This window comes from Euwallacea similis, chromosome 27, assembly GCF_039881205.1.
Source record: "Euwallacea similis isolate ESF13 chromosome 27, ESF131.1, whole genome shotgun sequence".
NCBI lineage: Eukaryota > Metazoa > Arthropoda > Insecta > Coleoptera > Curculionidae > Euwallacea > Euwallacea similis.
In genome coordinates, this window is record NC_089635.1 from 1418805 (window position 1) to 1435995 (window position 17191).

Consider the following 17191-nt stretch of genomic DNA (forward strand, 5'->3'; position numbering starts at 1 on the left):
ACAGTGACAAGTGCCTGTTTTACTCAGAAATTGTGGCAACTGAATCCTATCGGAATTATGACAGCAAACCGTTTCGAGGAAACTATATTAAAAATACATCAATTAATGTAATAAGTAGTTCTCTGGCATGTAACTTTGAATTTCCTTTTAACGAAACCTTTCCTTACTTAAGGCAATTAAAGCTGAGGTACTTGGGCGTCAGAAATCTGATCTTTTCGATTTTAAGGTAGCATTCAGTAGCACTTATCTGCTATTTTATGACAAGTCCGTTTCGCTTACGTATAATAATAAAGTGACTAATAGTGTGCTATAGACAGGCGAATTTAATTTTCATTAAAGAACTGTCGAACAGGCATCGATTTCTTATGTTAATCGAAGAAAACTCTGAGAATCTCAATTTTGTTTAAAACTACGACGGAATTTTATACAATTTCACATGTTGCAAAATAATAAAAATCCCTGGATAACAGATAACATTATTTTTCACCGTTATCTTGTTGCATAATGTTGGTTTGAAATTAGCCAGTTATTTAAAAAAATTATTTGTTTTGATTTTCACGTTGATAAAATTGTTAACTTAAAATGTTCATTGTGAACAACTGGGCATTTTGTAAGAATAATAATTATAATATTGTAAGCAAAGCTCGCTTGTGATGGCCAACTGAAGCTGTTGATGCACATGGTATTTTTGAAGTTATTTATCCTATCGCAATTGACAATTTATGTTTTATTAATCGTGTGTACACGGTATCAACAAATAAGTCTCACTGTCTGGTAAGAAACTGTAACATAATATACCGCATTAAAAGGCGGTACGCCTAGTAAAAACATAACAATAAAAGCTTATTCAATTATTTACATTGCACCTGTTAATCCGGACCGTTATATGCGTAGTGCCAAAATAAAATTGAAATTTCTTTGAACTTGTCATCCTTGGTCAGCAGAAAAATTGTCTAGTCATTTTTCAAAGAGGTAATTGTATTGTATTGATATTACCCGCAACATATTCAGACACTAGGAATTCATTTGAATAAGTGAAATCAATTTATTTTTTATAGTTAGTACATGCCTCAACCACGGTTTAATTGTCTATGGTTAACTCAGAGGATCAAACAAAGCATGTGGAGCTGCGACATATGGAAAATGGTCAAATGTTGGGATTATTTAATTTTTTAACGTACAATTTCCTTGCTTGTTTCTTGCATTGCAACAATTAATTAAATAATAATTGTCTGCGGTTTACCCCGAAGTGAATGCAGAATGTATGAAACATCTCCGACGACGTGACTAGTTAAACTCTTTGGGTAAATTAAGAAAAATAGTTGGTTTTGAAATTGCGCAATGAATTCTCTAACTTATTTTATTATAAAACATTTTAGTTGTTGTAAGAGTACTGCATCTTTTCGATATTAACATTTTAATCTTTTCGCCCCTCTTTCTAAAAACTCCTTTGAAAGGCCTAAAAAGGTTCCAAAATTAAGTTTCAGGGAAACTTGAAATACAATTATTAGAAACTGTGGTTTTAGACTTTGATTTGAGAACATTTTTCTGGACTATCTATTTGCTATCAAAAAATGAAAATAATTACAAATTGATAGAAAATAATATATGTATAATGGATGCATCATTGTTGCACTCTATTGTTGTTCATTGTTGCAGACAGTAAAATTACATACACTATACTCCATTGCACTTTCCCATACTACATACAACTGTTCACGGTTCTATAATAAGTGCTTTTGATGTACATACTTATTTTCAACCTTTATATGAAATATTTGATAGGATTATCTACCTGTCTCTTATTAGCGTCTAGAACTATATTCAAAATGATTCATGGGTTACTCTTGAATAAAGATCTAATAGCATGATCCAACTTAATATGAACAAACTTCACTATCAGTATACATTTCAAACTTTGCGATAAAATATAATGGCATTTGGTCGCACAAAATTTAAATAAAAGCATCAGTTTAAAATACTTCATCATCTTTGTTTTGAAGACACTTACAATTTCACCGAGTTATATGCATTGTTTGCATGGTAAATTGGTTATCGGATGTGATAATGTCTGTATCATCTGTCTATTAAATAAAAGATTAAAGGAAATCAATTTTGAGTGGTGAATTGAGACAACTGGAAACAGCTGTACGAAAAGTTAACCGAAAAACCAAGGGATAATATCGGATATTCGTCGGCCATTGTAATTACGCAAAAGTAGACCATGAACTGGGGTGGAGAAAATAAAGGCCCATAAATATGTTACATTTTATTGGGTCCGACCAATGGGATGGAAGTTAATTTAAAACAGCCGCAGGGGGAGGGGGAAAGATACCATGCAGGTAGGCCTTTTAGTCACGCTGATTCCCCCGTCGGGCTATCATTATGTTCAGCTTTCGACCAGTTATTATTTTTTTCTCGCCCATTGTTTGGTCGTTCGCGGTGGACCCATTTCGACGAAAGGTTTTCCTAAATTGGTTTTCAGTGCCATTTTAAGACGTCTCAGTTTTTTGCCGTTTTCAAAGCGAATTTCGGTGTTACGTGATTACAGTGCTGCTCACAGTGTTCAAATACTATTTGTCAGGATTAATTGCCAGAAGAAGCTATGAATTGAAATCCGAAAGGTGAATTAAAAAGTAGTATATTGGTAAAGATGTGTGTTTGGTTGATATTTTGGGATTTCGATCCAAAACGCACGTTGAAGTATCGGTTTTGTACATGGATTTATCGAACTAAGTTACTTTTTTGATACATTTCATATGATTTTTTCAAAAAACTCTCGAGATTTCATATCAAGTATTTCCACACCCGTTTGCCATTTTCCTTTGTTTCTTAATTAGAACCAGGTGGTTCAATTTTCATGAAAAGATTCAATGTAGTTTTATAAATTTAAAAACTATTATCACTCTTGAATACTTACGCATAATATTTTCCATTGTATCACACTTTCCTCAAACATTAACTCAAAATACACAATATAATAAATAACCCCAATTGTGTTCTTATCTTCCAACGACGCAATCTCATGCGATATGAAGAAACGTTCCGTTATGCAATTTATTAGGCACTTACACAGATTAGGAGCAATTGCATATTTTGGTACCTTTGTTTATTCTATTTAAACTAACAGCAAGCCAGTTATTTTATTATTTTAAGTCGAAAATCTCACATTGTGTAACTTGTATTTTTATTGTTTGAATCAACATACAAATCCAGTGACAGCAGGTGCATATTTGCCATTCGGAGTTAAAATTTGTCACAGTTAAATAAAATTTCGTACCGCGGTTACGGCGCATGCGCATTAAGAGGATTCACGGATTCATCACTTTTTCGCTTGTCAGCCTTTATCGGCTCTATTGAGACTCCAACCTACATATATTTTTTCAATATCCCTGACACTACAGTTTCTACATAAATACGCCTACTTCAAATTGAACATGTGGTTCGAAAGTGTTTAGACAATCACCTTTTTCGAATTTTTCGAGGCGACGGCAGAGTTTTTTGTCATTCTAAACTTGTTCACCTTAATTCTTTGATTCTAAAAGTTAGTTCTTCAGCAATAGCGATTCAACATAAGTGTTGCCAGACGACATCGGACCTTGTTCTCTAAAAACTTGGCTATTTTGAGGCAAGACCTATTTCACTATTATAAGCCGAAAATTACGAATTGTGTAATTTAAAGTTATTCTAGAATTAACTTTAAAAAATAAGCAATATAGATTTTTGGCGTTGTGACTTATGGCAACGTGCTGTTCCCGCCCTCTACATGTTTTCGCCTTTCATAGCTCTGTCTTTAAACTCTTTCACACGTTCGCTTACCCTAGTTAGCAACGCCTTCTTCAGTTTGAACACATGTCTTAGGACACCACTTTTTTTTTGAGGTGACACCACCTACGTCTTAATTCAAATTTGTGATTGTTATACATTTCCCATACAATTTTTAGATCACGCTCAAACAAAATCGAGACCAAATTGCAATACAGGGAATCAAAACGGTTATTAACCTATTACAACTAATTACCCAGGTGTTATTTGCAATCAGTAAAGTTAATAGCAATATCAAAACAGCGTAGCGTTTGGAAGATTCGAAAAAAACACGACTCTCGCGAGCCCAAAGAGGGTAAACAAATTATACCGAGCATGCGTTGCTAGTCACCCAATCAAGTACCGAATCATGCAATCAAGTTTCTGATTGTAAAAATAATTACTTATACGCCGAGAGCGGGTATTAATTTGAATAGTTAATAGATCTTATAAGCTGTCAATAACTTTATCGGCTCGCGTATCTCAATATATCCTGGTCGTTCAGGGAAAAACGTATAATTGCATTTTGCCTTTTGCAGTTGTAGATAGTTAAGTCGCTAGAACCTAACGTGTTTGGTACAAGTTGAAAATGCGGAAGTTTCGTCTCAGCTAGCCTCCTTTATTGTCAGGTGTTATTAAACTCTGGCAGGCGCAAAAATCGAGAATACTGCAAAACGAATTGGGCGTGGCTTATCTCCTAGTTAATTTTCCCATCAGTGGGATGGGTTAAACGGATAACATACTAACAACTAATATTATAAAATTGCTGTCAATGGATACTTCTAAGCTGAAAGACACTAAGATAGAAAGTAGAAATTCGCGTCGTGTAACTAAATGAAAAGTATTTGTTTTTGTTCCGTCGACACTCTAAAGATTGCTCTAGATTCGAGGGGCACCCATCCTTGGTGAAACGTTTTGTTATTAGAGCGCGCACATCGATGATTTGTTAGTAATAATTGTTCCTTTTACATTGGCACATAGAAACACAACGACCAACGAAGGCAGCAAAATGAAATACGTATATTATAAAAAAAATTACCAAGGTCTTCAGATGTTAATACCCTTGGTTCCGCAAAAGGCCTGCTAATCTGAGTGTCTTAATTCGACGATGGCTACTAACTACTAGATGATGTACGCTTGCAGATGACAAAAGACTCCTCACATATTGTGGGATGCAGAGTTTAAATAATTTTAGGGAACTTTTTGGGTTTTTAAAACGAAAGAAGTTTTTCTGTAAAGGTTATTTTATTGAACCAAATACGTAGGAAATGGCCGCACTCGGGCATCCCTTAGTAAATTCCAAACAACGAAACAATGGGCAATTTCACGTTTTAATAACCCGTTAATTCAAAGTAAAATGGCGTGTATAATTATAATTATATTGAATTTGGTCGAAATGCTGCTATGTTTGGAAGATATAATTTAATGATCACCATGTAATGTCTTGTGCTCATGCGTAGAATTAATTTCTTGCACCTTTAAGATAGAAAAGAGAAGGGGTGATTTTTAAGTTATATTATGACTTAAAAATCACGAATTTCATTGCGCATTTTTCGTACGTTAATGTTAATTCTAGGAGCAGATTTTCATATTTCATATCTGTAGCTATATTGCCTTAACAGATCATGTGAAATACGAGGTTTTTGACTCCAGATTACCTACGATTTTATTTCTCTTTTATTTTCCTCAACAACTTCAAGTGTTGTTAATACGTGTTTCGACCTCTTACTTATAATGGATGGTCTTTATTAACAGCGAACAATGTTTAATAAACCAAGCGATCCCTAAACAACAAATAACAATATTAATTAACGTCATGGTAATTAAGCGAACTACTTTCTAGGCTCTCTATGTACTTTTATGATGATAGAGACCTGTAATAATTAGCCGCACCCCCTGGGGTTCGGTCCGGGTGTATCATGGCAGAGGAATTGCTTATACAAAATTAAATCGATACCTTCCTAGTCCATTTTATTTTCGTTTCATTACGGATTTTCGGTATTAGATACATTTTTTGTTTTCTGTAGGAGAGTATGTGATAAAAGGTGAACCCGGGGCAGAGACAAATTCTTCATGCGACTTAGAAGACCTCAGCTTACCCTTACCAGAATTTCTTCTAGATGAGGCTCTGCGTTTAGTGGATCTTGACGATGATTCGCAGGTATACGCTTAGTATCTTCAGTAGGAGCAAATGGGGAATTTGGGATTTTCAGAAAAACGCCTCAGGACTTTTAGCGAGTCTCGAGGCTCTTGAGGAGAGCAACAAGAAAGCAGCGGAACAATATTCAGAAGCAAATGCGAGCAGCAACGAATTAGGGGACGAGTTTGATTTGTTTGCCGACATGATTCAAACACCCCAGTTTCACCACCCTCACCACAGGGCTGCCTTCCAAGTAAGTTCCTTTTCTTCATCATCTTTAGATCGAGAAAAAGTTCGACGTGGTTTGAAGTAGAGTATTCTTCAAGCGTGTCTTCATGAGCAGTCAAAAGCACCGACGCATGAAATAAGAAAAACATTCAACCATGACATACAAAATGGTATACGAAAAACGGTTGGGTTGGTTTCAGCGCGGAAGATGCCTAACATTGAAATTGCGACATATTTTACATCCCTCCTAGTTTTTTCTGTGAAAATTAGTCAGTCACATGCAGGCTTTTTATCAAATAAAACATAATGGAATTTTTGAAGATCAAGAACACTTTCACTTAGAATATTTTATAGATTTAACAGGTGATTACCTCTACTGAATTCGTGCCTAATTACTTTCAACCATAGTATTTGTTGAATGAACAGTTACAAAGCAGTTTTTAGTCAACCATACCTTTGATTCATACAATAATATTGCACATATATTTTTACTACACAAAAATTGCATCTGTTCTCAAGGGAAATGATCAGTAGTACCTTTATTTCTTAACCTTCGTTGGAGATGTTATTGAAAGCTACCATAGATAAAACATCCTGATATAATTTTGATATGTTTGTTAGATTAACATCAGCATATTCCGCATCTACACATTCACGCGCTCGTATTTTGGTTCAGATGAAACTAATGTGTTCCTCAATTTACGGATTATATTCTGTGATAATGTAAATCTGAATTCTTTCTAATGGGTACGTACACACACAACAACCAGTTTACGACCAAGTCCCAGCGGTACGTTTGAAATACCTACAGATAATTCCTTCAAAGTTACGTTTTAAACCCATTTCGGGATGGCTGGTAAAAATTTCAAAAGTAAATTTTTATTATGACAAATGAGCTGTGGAGTCTGAGGTAGTGGCTCCTTTTGTTACTTATGGGTCCTCTTGTCAAATTATCATCCTGTTAAGGTTTTAAAGTGCCATCATCGGCACATTCATCTTTTATGGTCGCATTGTTCGGTACCTGTCCCAACTGTCACTGCAGGTGTAAAATGGTAAAAGTTCACAAAAGGGCCCTAACCGCATGCGGTTAATTTGTTAAAACAACAAGGGAGGGTTAATAGGATTTTACTTATAAGCCCTTTTATTTTTAAAACGATCAAAAGCTTAAATTAAGCCTTGGGGCTTTCCTGTGACTCTGAAGATTACAAATTTCTGAACCGACGTTAATTAATTTCCAAAGTAAATAAATCCAGAAACTCTTAATCAAATCTATACAGGGAGGAATAACGATCTGCATTGTGGTACCGGTACCAAAATATTTACTTAGCTTGTGGGCTGTAACTTAAGGGCAACAATGTGTTTCGTGGGAAGGTCTGTGGATCCCGCTGCGACAAAGTCACTTTTATCTTTTTACCTGTCAAACTGAAGTGTGCTTAAAATCAGGATAAAACTTATTAATGAATGAGTGGAACTTGGGTAGGCATACATTTTTTTCCTATCGAATAATAAGATTGTATGTTGAGGTCAATGTACTAACTTGAAGAAGTTTCTTTAAATAGTTCAATTTGCTACAATAAATATGTACTGCAATCAGAAAAGTCAACCTTCAACCTTCCTAGAACCGAGTGAAGTGCTTATCCGATTAATTTAATTTAACGAAACGCTCTCTTTAAAGCTAAAATAATAAAAGCAGTAATCATTGTATGAATTATGTAAAGGATATTCCACAAGAAGTTTAGCTTTAATTCTTCGATAAAACACATATTTTTGTATTTGAATTTAACGCACAATAACTCGTTTAAAAGCGATCAAAATCATTACTTCTGCTAGAATTTGAGAAATTTTCTATTAAACATGTTGTATTTTCGAAAAAATTCAATGGATTACATTTTTCTCAGCGTGTGAGGATGATTAATAACGGTATAAACATATCGAATATAATAATAAAAACACCCGAATATTGGCAACTCAACATATACACTGATCACGGTCGGGAGCTACATACACCGGATATTGACTGGGTTTATTTCAAATAGTTTCTAACTTTGGTGCTGTATGATCATTGAAACGGTTTTTCAGAAGAAATCTTTATCGATTTGTTATGTTGGTTTTTGTTTTATTTAAGACAATTTTGCCTTATTTGTTTATTGATGAATATATTTAACTATTTGTACCAGATATTCATGAGTAAATTTTGAAAGAAGAAAGTATTTAATTTATTATATTAACGAACGAAATCGTAAGATCTAGCCATCCCTGTCGAAATTCCTGTTTTATCCCTTTGGAGTTTTTATCCGGACAGATCGTGCAAAAAATAACGATTGCCTGTTTCCAGAGCCGCATGCCCTTCGTGCGCACCGTGAGCATGGAGCAGCGTTGGCAAGACCTGGCAAATTTGTTAAGCCTCCCCAACCCCAGCGAGATACACCCCTTCGGGGCTCACCACGCCCTTCCGAACTACGGGCACCCCCATGCGCACGCACACCCTGCCAGCACTTATGACACCAGAGGCGTACTTTTGCATAATGCCTCGCTTCCGACGCCTATGGGTGACCTAAACAGTACCATGCCGTATGGCAACTTAGGTTCGTATTATACCACATTGCTTGTTAATCTGAAATTAAAGTACATTTTACGTTAAATTGCTGAAGCATCGTTTGGTGGTTGTATGCTAGTCGTTTATTAATTAATTATCTTTTCACGAATTATGTGAGTAATTGTTTGCATATAGCATTTTTAACATGGAAATATTTAGGTGGAACCATTGGAAATGCAGTTGCAACATCGATGAACCTCACGAATAGCAGCGAACCCATGGGAGAACCTAGCGCTGCTCCGCATTATAAACTGGAACCACCATCAAGCGATATGATGTATTATCAGGTAAAAAGTTGAGGTTTTTGGTTAATATTAAAAAGGCCTGGGTTTAATGCTGTTGTTTCTTATACGTAATTCGATTTATCAAAATGAAAATGTATTTATTTCTTGATTAAGCGTTTTCTTTGTTCAGTTACAATTATGATATCTCTGTCTGATGGCAGATTTCCCATCTTTTTAATATTACTGCAATTATCAACAAGAAATAAACTGCTAGTTCGTTTTATTTTCATTGATCATCAGATAGTAAATATTATGCTGGGTTGGTTTCCATTGGCCTTAATATGTCATCAGTATGGTAATCTTAGGAACCCAAGGATTGCAACAAATCATTTCTGTTGATACATTCCCTGGATATTTTCCTATGCATTCCAACATTTTTTACTGCTAATTGAAGTAATCTTACGTAATCATTTAACAATGTTCACACCTTCTGCTGTTTTTGTTTAGCATATAAATTCGTCATTCTTTACATATTATACAATGATGTGGATGGTTGAACCAAACAATCTGCACAATAGCATTCTTTTCTCATCCTCTATCTCTATATAGGATCTACACCATCTATGAGTTTAAATTTAAATGTTCAATGTTCTTACGCTGGACGCTTTCGATTTCGCATTGTCACAGGTACTTTTAACACTTCCCTTTAAATTGAGTTGCTTAAAACACGACTCTAGATATTCAAGGGCCCTTTAATGCAGATTCCAATTTTCTGTTATAAAATGTTTAGATATTTATATATGTAAAATTAACGTAAATTTGATTCAAACTTCTCAACCGAATAAATCCAAATCAATGCATTCATACACGATCATTTACGTTTTTATACTATAATCAATTTTATTTTCAGAATAATACTGGTTCCGAATTCGCCAGCAACCAGAGTGATGGGTTCTTGTCGAACCTGCTAAACGATGAAGACTTGCAGTTGATGGACATGGCCATGAATGAAGGTAAGAGTAGGTCACCATACTTCAGCGTATTATCAAGTTTTTTCTTAAATTCATTTGATTACCATTATGGGATCATCAGGTAATAGAACACTGAAAATTTTTATTTTCCCTTTCTAGTTTTACACATCAAAGCTATAAAAGTTATTAATATACAGGATGTTTAAGGTCTTGTGATTTAATTTTTAAGCGATGATTAAGCACTTTAATCCAATTTTTAGTAAAAATACATTCCAAAAAAAGTTTAAATTACGCCTTGAGCTACCGTTTCCGACATCTCTTATTCACATTAAATTTCTCCAGACTGTCTGTGTTTTTGGATATAGCGTAAGTTCTAAAAAACCCCCATTCAGTTTTTAAGCTCACCATCTCTAGATTTGTGAAGAAGAAAATTGTCATTTGATGAGAAAATATATTTATCGAGTATGATAACTATGATTCTATAGGGATCTAATCTACCTAGCAATATGAAAAATGGAACCTCTGGTGGGACATGTAATATATCCTAAAAATTTTTAAGGTGCATTTTCTAATTCTTTACGCTAATTCATATTAGGCAGGCAAACATAGAAAATCCTGATTTGCTATAAAAACAAGGCTATTTTTTCTTAAAATACTATGATAACAGATCATTCCGAAATAATTTAAATAATATAATTAATCGCGACCGTGGTAAGACGACCAGCAAAAAACTAAAATTGTATTCTTCGAATGGGGACACCTTATTTACGGTCAGGTTCAACACTGGACGCTGTTGGCTCAGATCGTCGAAATTGCATCGGACAGGTGTCCTATGATGTTACAGGTTTGAATTTCTAGCTGAGTTTAACAATGCTGTTGGCTATCATTATGGTGGTGTTTAAACGAGGGTCGATATTCACTGGTTCTTAATGCTTTGAGGTCTGGCACTGATCCCGAGGTTCACTCGGCCGAGTGTGAAAGTTGGATCGTGTAAGGGCCAAAATTGGAGGTAATTCTCGGGGGTTACGATCGCATCTAGGATATTAAATCTCCACCAGGGATGCCATATACTGAAAATCATTACCTGCCAAGAAAGTAAGGGAAGCTGTTTCATCAACTTCTCCTGTAAATCTAATTAAATCGTCTGGACTGTGGTAGTGAATTTCTAGTTTTTCTGTGACTTTGATTGGAGGCTAATTGTGAAGATTTGTCCGCAAAATTCTTTTCTCACTGAGGCAAACCGTATAGTTCAATATCCGTAAGGATACCATCACTCAAAGCAAATTATTCTGTTTAGCACCTCAAATTAACCACTCAAATTTTCTGTTTTACTTACTATTAAAATCAGTGGAACAACTGCAAAGCACATTTGCTTGCGTATTTTCTGATTTCTTCCCTATCTTTTCTGTCCTTTTTTCGATGACACTGTGGATATTGCTGAGACATATCCTAGGTGGATACACAGCTGACAAAATACTAAAATTTCAGAAACTAGGAAGATTGAAAATTCGCCCATCGTACTGTTACAAAATCTCATTAAGCGACATAATTGGCCTCCTTAGAAAGTTGAATTTGCTAGGTGATCTGTAATAGTTATTGAGGCACCATACATTTTCTAGGATGGGGTTCAAGGGCAACAAAAATAATTTATCATAGAAGATAAGTGATTTGCATTAGTCGTAGAGCAGCTAGGCTTTAGGTGCCTGTTGCTGAATTAGATAACACACAGTCCGTAGTAGATTTCCATTCCGACGATTGAGAGCCAAATTATTATGTTCCGATATAAATAGTCAAATAGAGTCTGAATATCAGTCAGATTCGTGGTATTATGTAAACTTGTTTAATTTTTAAGTAAAACGGCTTTATCGTCACTTATGCGAAGTTAAGTAAAAGCACATTTAAGTTAAGGTTTACTTAAAAGTTAAGAAAAACCTTATTTTTGGTTCTATTTCTCGGACAGACTTTAGGCGTTCACAGTGTGTGTTACTGTTTATCAAATGCGTGACGTTTTCAACTTAAATACCTACCAAGTTTCAGTTACTCTGCTGACTAGTCTAGGTAACCGGAGATCATTTAAAAACTTTTTAGTTTTTATAAGGTTTGCAATCTTCGCCTGACAATCTAATGCAAAAAAGTTCGCGTTTAACTGGTAGTTTGCATATTTCTAAAGTTTCGCAATCAACAACTCGTGGAGTGGCGGAATCCTAGATAGCACATTCCAAGAATTACACTCTAAGAACTAGTAAATTGATCAATTGTTATTTTAAAAATTAGAATATTTACAGTAATCATCACAAAATTCGGAATCTCGCGTTAGTTAATAACATAAAAGTGATTTATAAAAATATTATTTACTATTGATATTCATATTTAGTCAAAATAGATTCCAATTATGATCTAATTTTCTTAGAAATTTTTCATTTTAACGTGCGGTTAATGCAAACACTGATAGTTCAATTATACATCATGTAACTTTTTTCCATTGCCCCAATCGTAATATTTTTATGACCATGGCCTGGGAAGTAAATACTAGTAATAATGATAATAGACAATACAGAGTACCTACAATTGATAAAAAACACTGACCAAAGTTTGCGCGTAGGTTGGGTGCTACGTTATAAAAATTTGAAAATTAGGTCACTAGCTAATGTATTTTTTATTAGAAGAACCTAAATAATAAAGCGAAATGGCCAAGTCATTGTTGAATGTAGATAAAAATAAATATGGCTGAGTCTATTTCTGTGTGATCCAGTCAAACATTTAGTGCATTGTGTCGGTTTTCTAACAGGTGGTGCCTACATTCCGTAAAGTTTGCGACTATCTGTAATTTTAATTTCCATTTGCTTAACTCATTACTATTTCGCAGGATTTAATCACGAGTTAATAGTTTAGGTGGACAATATCTCGTTTGCCTATGGTAAAATTATCGCGCTGCAGGCTCGTTATCCGTGCTTTTACACGGGCAAAAATTAACGATTCTAAAAAAACATTTGATAATTTTTAAAAAATGTGCGGCGTGAACAGTGTTGGTTACCACTATTCAATGTTGGGACCCTTTGGGTGTAGATATATTTCGCCTATATGTTTTATTACTGTAAGTTGAAACATTTGATTTGCTAATTATTTCATTTTGATTCGTGTTAATCTATGACCAATAAAACAATGAGAATATTTCCTGCCATTAAGTTTTTACTAGTTAGTTAGAGAGTAACCAATTTTTTCAATGCATATATTAAATTAACCGTTTTATTATCGTTGCACAAATAATAACAATGAGAGACTATCAAAGAATGCAATCTCCGCCATAAATAACGGTACAAGCGACGACAGTTAGATGATGAATGCTAAAAGTAATTACTCACACTTGCGACAAATAAAAAGTAACTGAGCCAAAATGTGCGTTAAATCTCGTATCCCACATATGTAACACATTGCGTGTGGTAACGAACTTATTACATTGTAATATATCAATTTCCCAAAATAGATAGCAGTATCAGGACGCTTTGGGTCATGTAAATTTTAAAGCACCGATTCTTGTTGGCTGAACGTCGCTGATATCCACATGTTATGCTATTTTTCTATTAAAAAAGCAACCATTACAATGCCCAAAATAACTTTGACACCAAGAGATGTTTCAAACTATGGATAGTGTAACGTAAATTTGCGTTAGCATTTACTGGAATACGAGGTGGTACCGGCTATTCTTGAACAAGTAGTTCTCATAAACCTTTTTTTTATACGTGCATCCTTGGAATACTAGACAAACCATTTTATTTTTATTTGCAAAAGCAATTTTATCCACTAATATTGCCAAGTAAATTAGCACTGTCATTGAGAGATAAAGCAAATTGTACGTTTGATGGAAGATGCGCATATAGGTTTCATTTATATGGAGACGTGGCATCAACTGGCGTATAAATGTTTATACAAGTACATAGCTGTCAACGATGCCAAAAGTTAGGTAACTTGGATTTCGTCAGCAATTTCACTAAAAAATGCTCGGCTTAGACTGTTGTGACTGAAATTTTTAGGTTTTTCCCAACAAAAAAATAACAATTTGGAATTTCAACAAAAGAGAACCTGTTTGTTATTAGCACTAATCCTCTGTTCTTATCAGTTGGCAAGTCTATTTACGTTTTTTAATAAGTGTCTCGATTACGGACAATTTTACGAATTCCTTATTTATATATGAAACATCGCGTTTTTGTTTAAATTTTTGGTACAGCTTCTCTTCCACAACCTGAGACCCAATTGTCGATTTGTAACGGAACTTATGATTCACTTGATTCCTGAAAAAGTATAAATGACGAGATAAGAGACCAAATCTAAAGAAAGTCGTCGAATTACGGAATGGAATTCTTGTCATGTTTGTTTGAAAGAATCTGTTTACTAGAATGAGCTAACTTATCGATAATAACTGAAAAGAGCTTAGTCATTATAAAGTTTAAGAAAAATACATATATACATATTACATTTAAATCGTTAGAGATAAGCCAACAGTCAGAATTAGTTCGTATCAGCGTTAACATTCAAATTAGTTGTTCCTGGGTGTCGTTAACGATCAGTAATTATTTTTCCAATTTGAAGAAAATCGGTCTGGCAACGCTGCGCAAGTTGCTCTCGTCCTGTTTACCGTGCTTGTTACTTATCTTATTTTTGATAACGAATATTTTAATTTAACTGTTATCATCACTCTATTTTTTATCTACGTAAATCTTCTTAGTAACTTCGGAAAAATGATGGAAGTAAATTATACCACGATAAGTTAGTGGATATCTCGCCGCGAGTGTAACAGTTGTTAGATTAAAATTCCTCATTAGCTTTCGATGTTTCATAGTGTTACAACGCACAGTATCGAAAATTTCAACCCTACAGTGCCGGACTGGACCATAAGCAGCGTGCTTTTTGTTACTTTTATATTTTGTTTCATGGAAGTTATGCATCCGCAAGTCTACAGAACCAACGAATTGGAAATTTTCTCTCTCTGCTCTCTGTTCCTTTACTTCTTGAAAATCATGTGTTGTTGTTGTTGTCTTATTTGTTGTTGTTGTCGTTGCTATAAGTTCTAAATGCCAGTATGCCCATGAATCTTTGCGTTCGTGACCATTACGATAATAGGATTTATTATTCCGAATCAAATTCCATCATGCCTCCAGTGGAAATGGAACCTTATCTAGGTTTGTAACGTATTTACTTTGCGAACGTATTTTCTTGTGTGTTCTATTTATCATGAATTTGCTAAAATTAACAAATTTACATATAAACCTTAAGCCTGTTTAAAGGTTTCCGCTTCCTTTATACCTAAACTGCGTCTTTATCACTGTAGGATTAGGCCTTGGTAAATACGAAAAGTTTCAATACATTTAGCCTGTAATTGGGACTTTTTGATTACACTAGATCAAACTGATTACGGCATTTCCTAGTAATTGTTTATTACAGTTAGTCAGGTGGATACAGGGTAGTCAGATTCATCATTATACAGGGTGAAGTGAAATATTTTAAAAGAGTGGAAACATGTTTACTCGAAAACAGATACTGACATCTAATATCAGACAACTTATGGAAGTGAGAACACTCGAGTATGTCTGAAAACCCCTTGTGTGTTAAAAAAAAATGACAAAACTTCCATGACATCCATAAGAATAGTTAAAGTTTAAACTAACATTGACAATTGGCGTGTAAAATCGCTGTCAATGTCAAAAGACACTAAGAAACTTCTACAAAAAAAAAATAAATTAAGTAGGCCAAGTTTTTTAGCATCGGCCGGTTTTATTCGAACCCTCAAACATAAATCTATTTTTAATGTGAATTAATAAGCATTAAAATGATAAACTGTTTGAGTAATTTCATTAACCCTGCACCTCATCGTTTAGGTTGTCCTAACCGTCTGCTTTGTAAAAGTAACCACCCTGTATAGTTTGTAAAAACTTGAATTTAAATGTAGGTCTAAAACTTTTTTTTAAATGATCATTCATATGATGTATTGTTCGCTTAAAATTTTCAACTCAATCGATTCGTTGTGAATTTGGCAAACGTATTAACTCGGCAGTAATTGCGTAAATAGAAAATTATGATATATTGCTACTCATTCCTACACCTGACAGTAATCCTATGGTAAACAGTTACATGCTTTGTGTCATATGCCCTTATTAATTTCGCAAATAAAAGTAAAATTAGAGATTTACATGAGTAATACTTCTCGCTAAATGTTATCCAAGAGGAAGTTGAATGTGTGTCTTGTTTTCAGGGATGTACACAATGCGTATGTTGGAAAGCAATAACACTGTAAGCAACTTGAGCATGAACAGCACGACACCTGTAACAACCAGTGTCTCTCGACACGACATGGAACGCCTGGATACATCTAGCGACAGTGCCGTCAGCTCGATGGGTTCCGAACGAGTCCCCTCTTTGTCCGATGGAGAGTGGTGTGATAACGGCTCAGATTCTGGACACACCACCAATGGGGAGCACTACCCTCAAGATTATCACAACAAATATCGTCCATTCGACTATAGCTACTCCAACTTGTCAGAAAATACCCGCATGCCACCTGTTCCTCAAAAGAAGCATCTTATGTACGGCAAGAGGTTCCACACATCCGGATTTTCGGAGTATAGAGACCCTGCCACTTTCCCCCAAGAGAATGCAGCCTCCAGAGCAAAAATGCCCGAAGTGAAATACTCGTGCTCTTCCGAGTTCACTCACCTTCCTCGGACCCCCGTAGACCATATCCAACACAATCACACGTATCACTTGCCTGCAGAGAATTCCGGTGCCATGCAAAGACCAGTTTCCAGAGACAAGGGAAAGAGTCGTAAATCAGACGACGAGCATTTGACTCGCGATGAGAAACGAGCCAGAGCATTGAACATTCCGATTTCTGTTGACGATATAATTAATCTACCCATGGACGAGTTCAACGAGCGTCTGTCTAAATACGATCTGAGCGAAGCACAGCTCAGCCTGATCAGAGATATTAGAAGACGAGGAAAGAATAAAGTTGCAGCACAGAACTGCAGGAAACGAAAATTGGACCAAATCCTTAGCTTGGCTGATGAGGTCAAAGAAATGCGAGACAGAAAAATGTCCGTAATGAATGAGCATAAATATGCCGTTGGAGAATTGAAACGTATGAAGGACAAATACCAGCAGCTATACAGACATGTATTTCAGGTAGGTCGTTCTGTATAAAAACCTGGCTGACATCTACCTAATATATTGAGAT

At 35.1% G+C, this 17191-nt stretch overlaps 1 protein-coding gene across 5 annotated transcripts in view; it reads left to right on the plus strand.

Annotated features, from left to right (window-relative positions):
* The window catches only part of cnc (cap-n-collar), a 53346-nt gene that overhangs the window by 33337 nt on the left and 2818 nt on the right, over nucleotides 1-17191 (plus strand). For all 5 annotated transcript variants that reach the window (XM_066402745.1, XM_066402744.1, XM_066402747.1 and 2 more), the window contains exons 4-9: nucleotides 5832-5965; nucleotides 6018-6197; nucleotides 8508-8757; nucleotides 8928-9055; nucleotides 9903-10005; nucleotides 16211-17139. In XM_066402745.1, coding sequence (XP_066258842.1) covers nucleotides 5832-5965; nucleotides 6018-6197; nucleotides 8508-8757; nucleotides 8928-9055; nucleotides 9903-10005; nucleotides 16211-17139 — 1724 coding nt within the window. The remainder of the gene's footprint in view (nucleotides 1-5831; nucleotides 5966-6017; nucleotides 6198-8507; nucleotides 8758-8927; nucleotides 9056-9902; nucleotides 10006-16210; nucleotides 17140-17191) is intronic.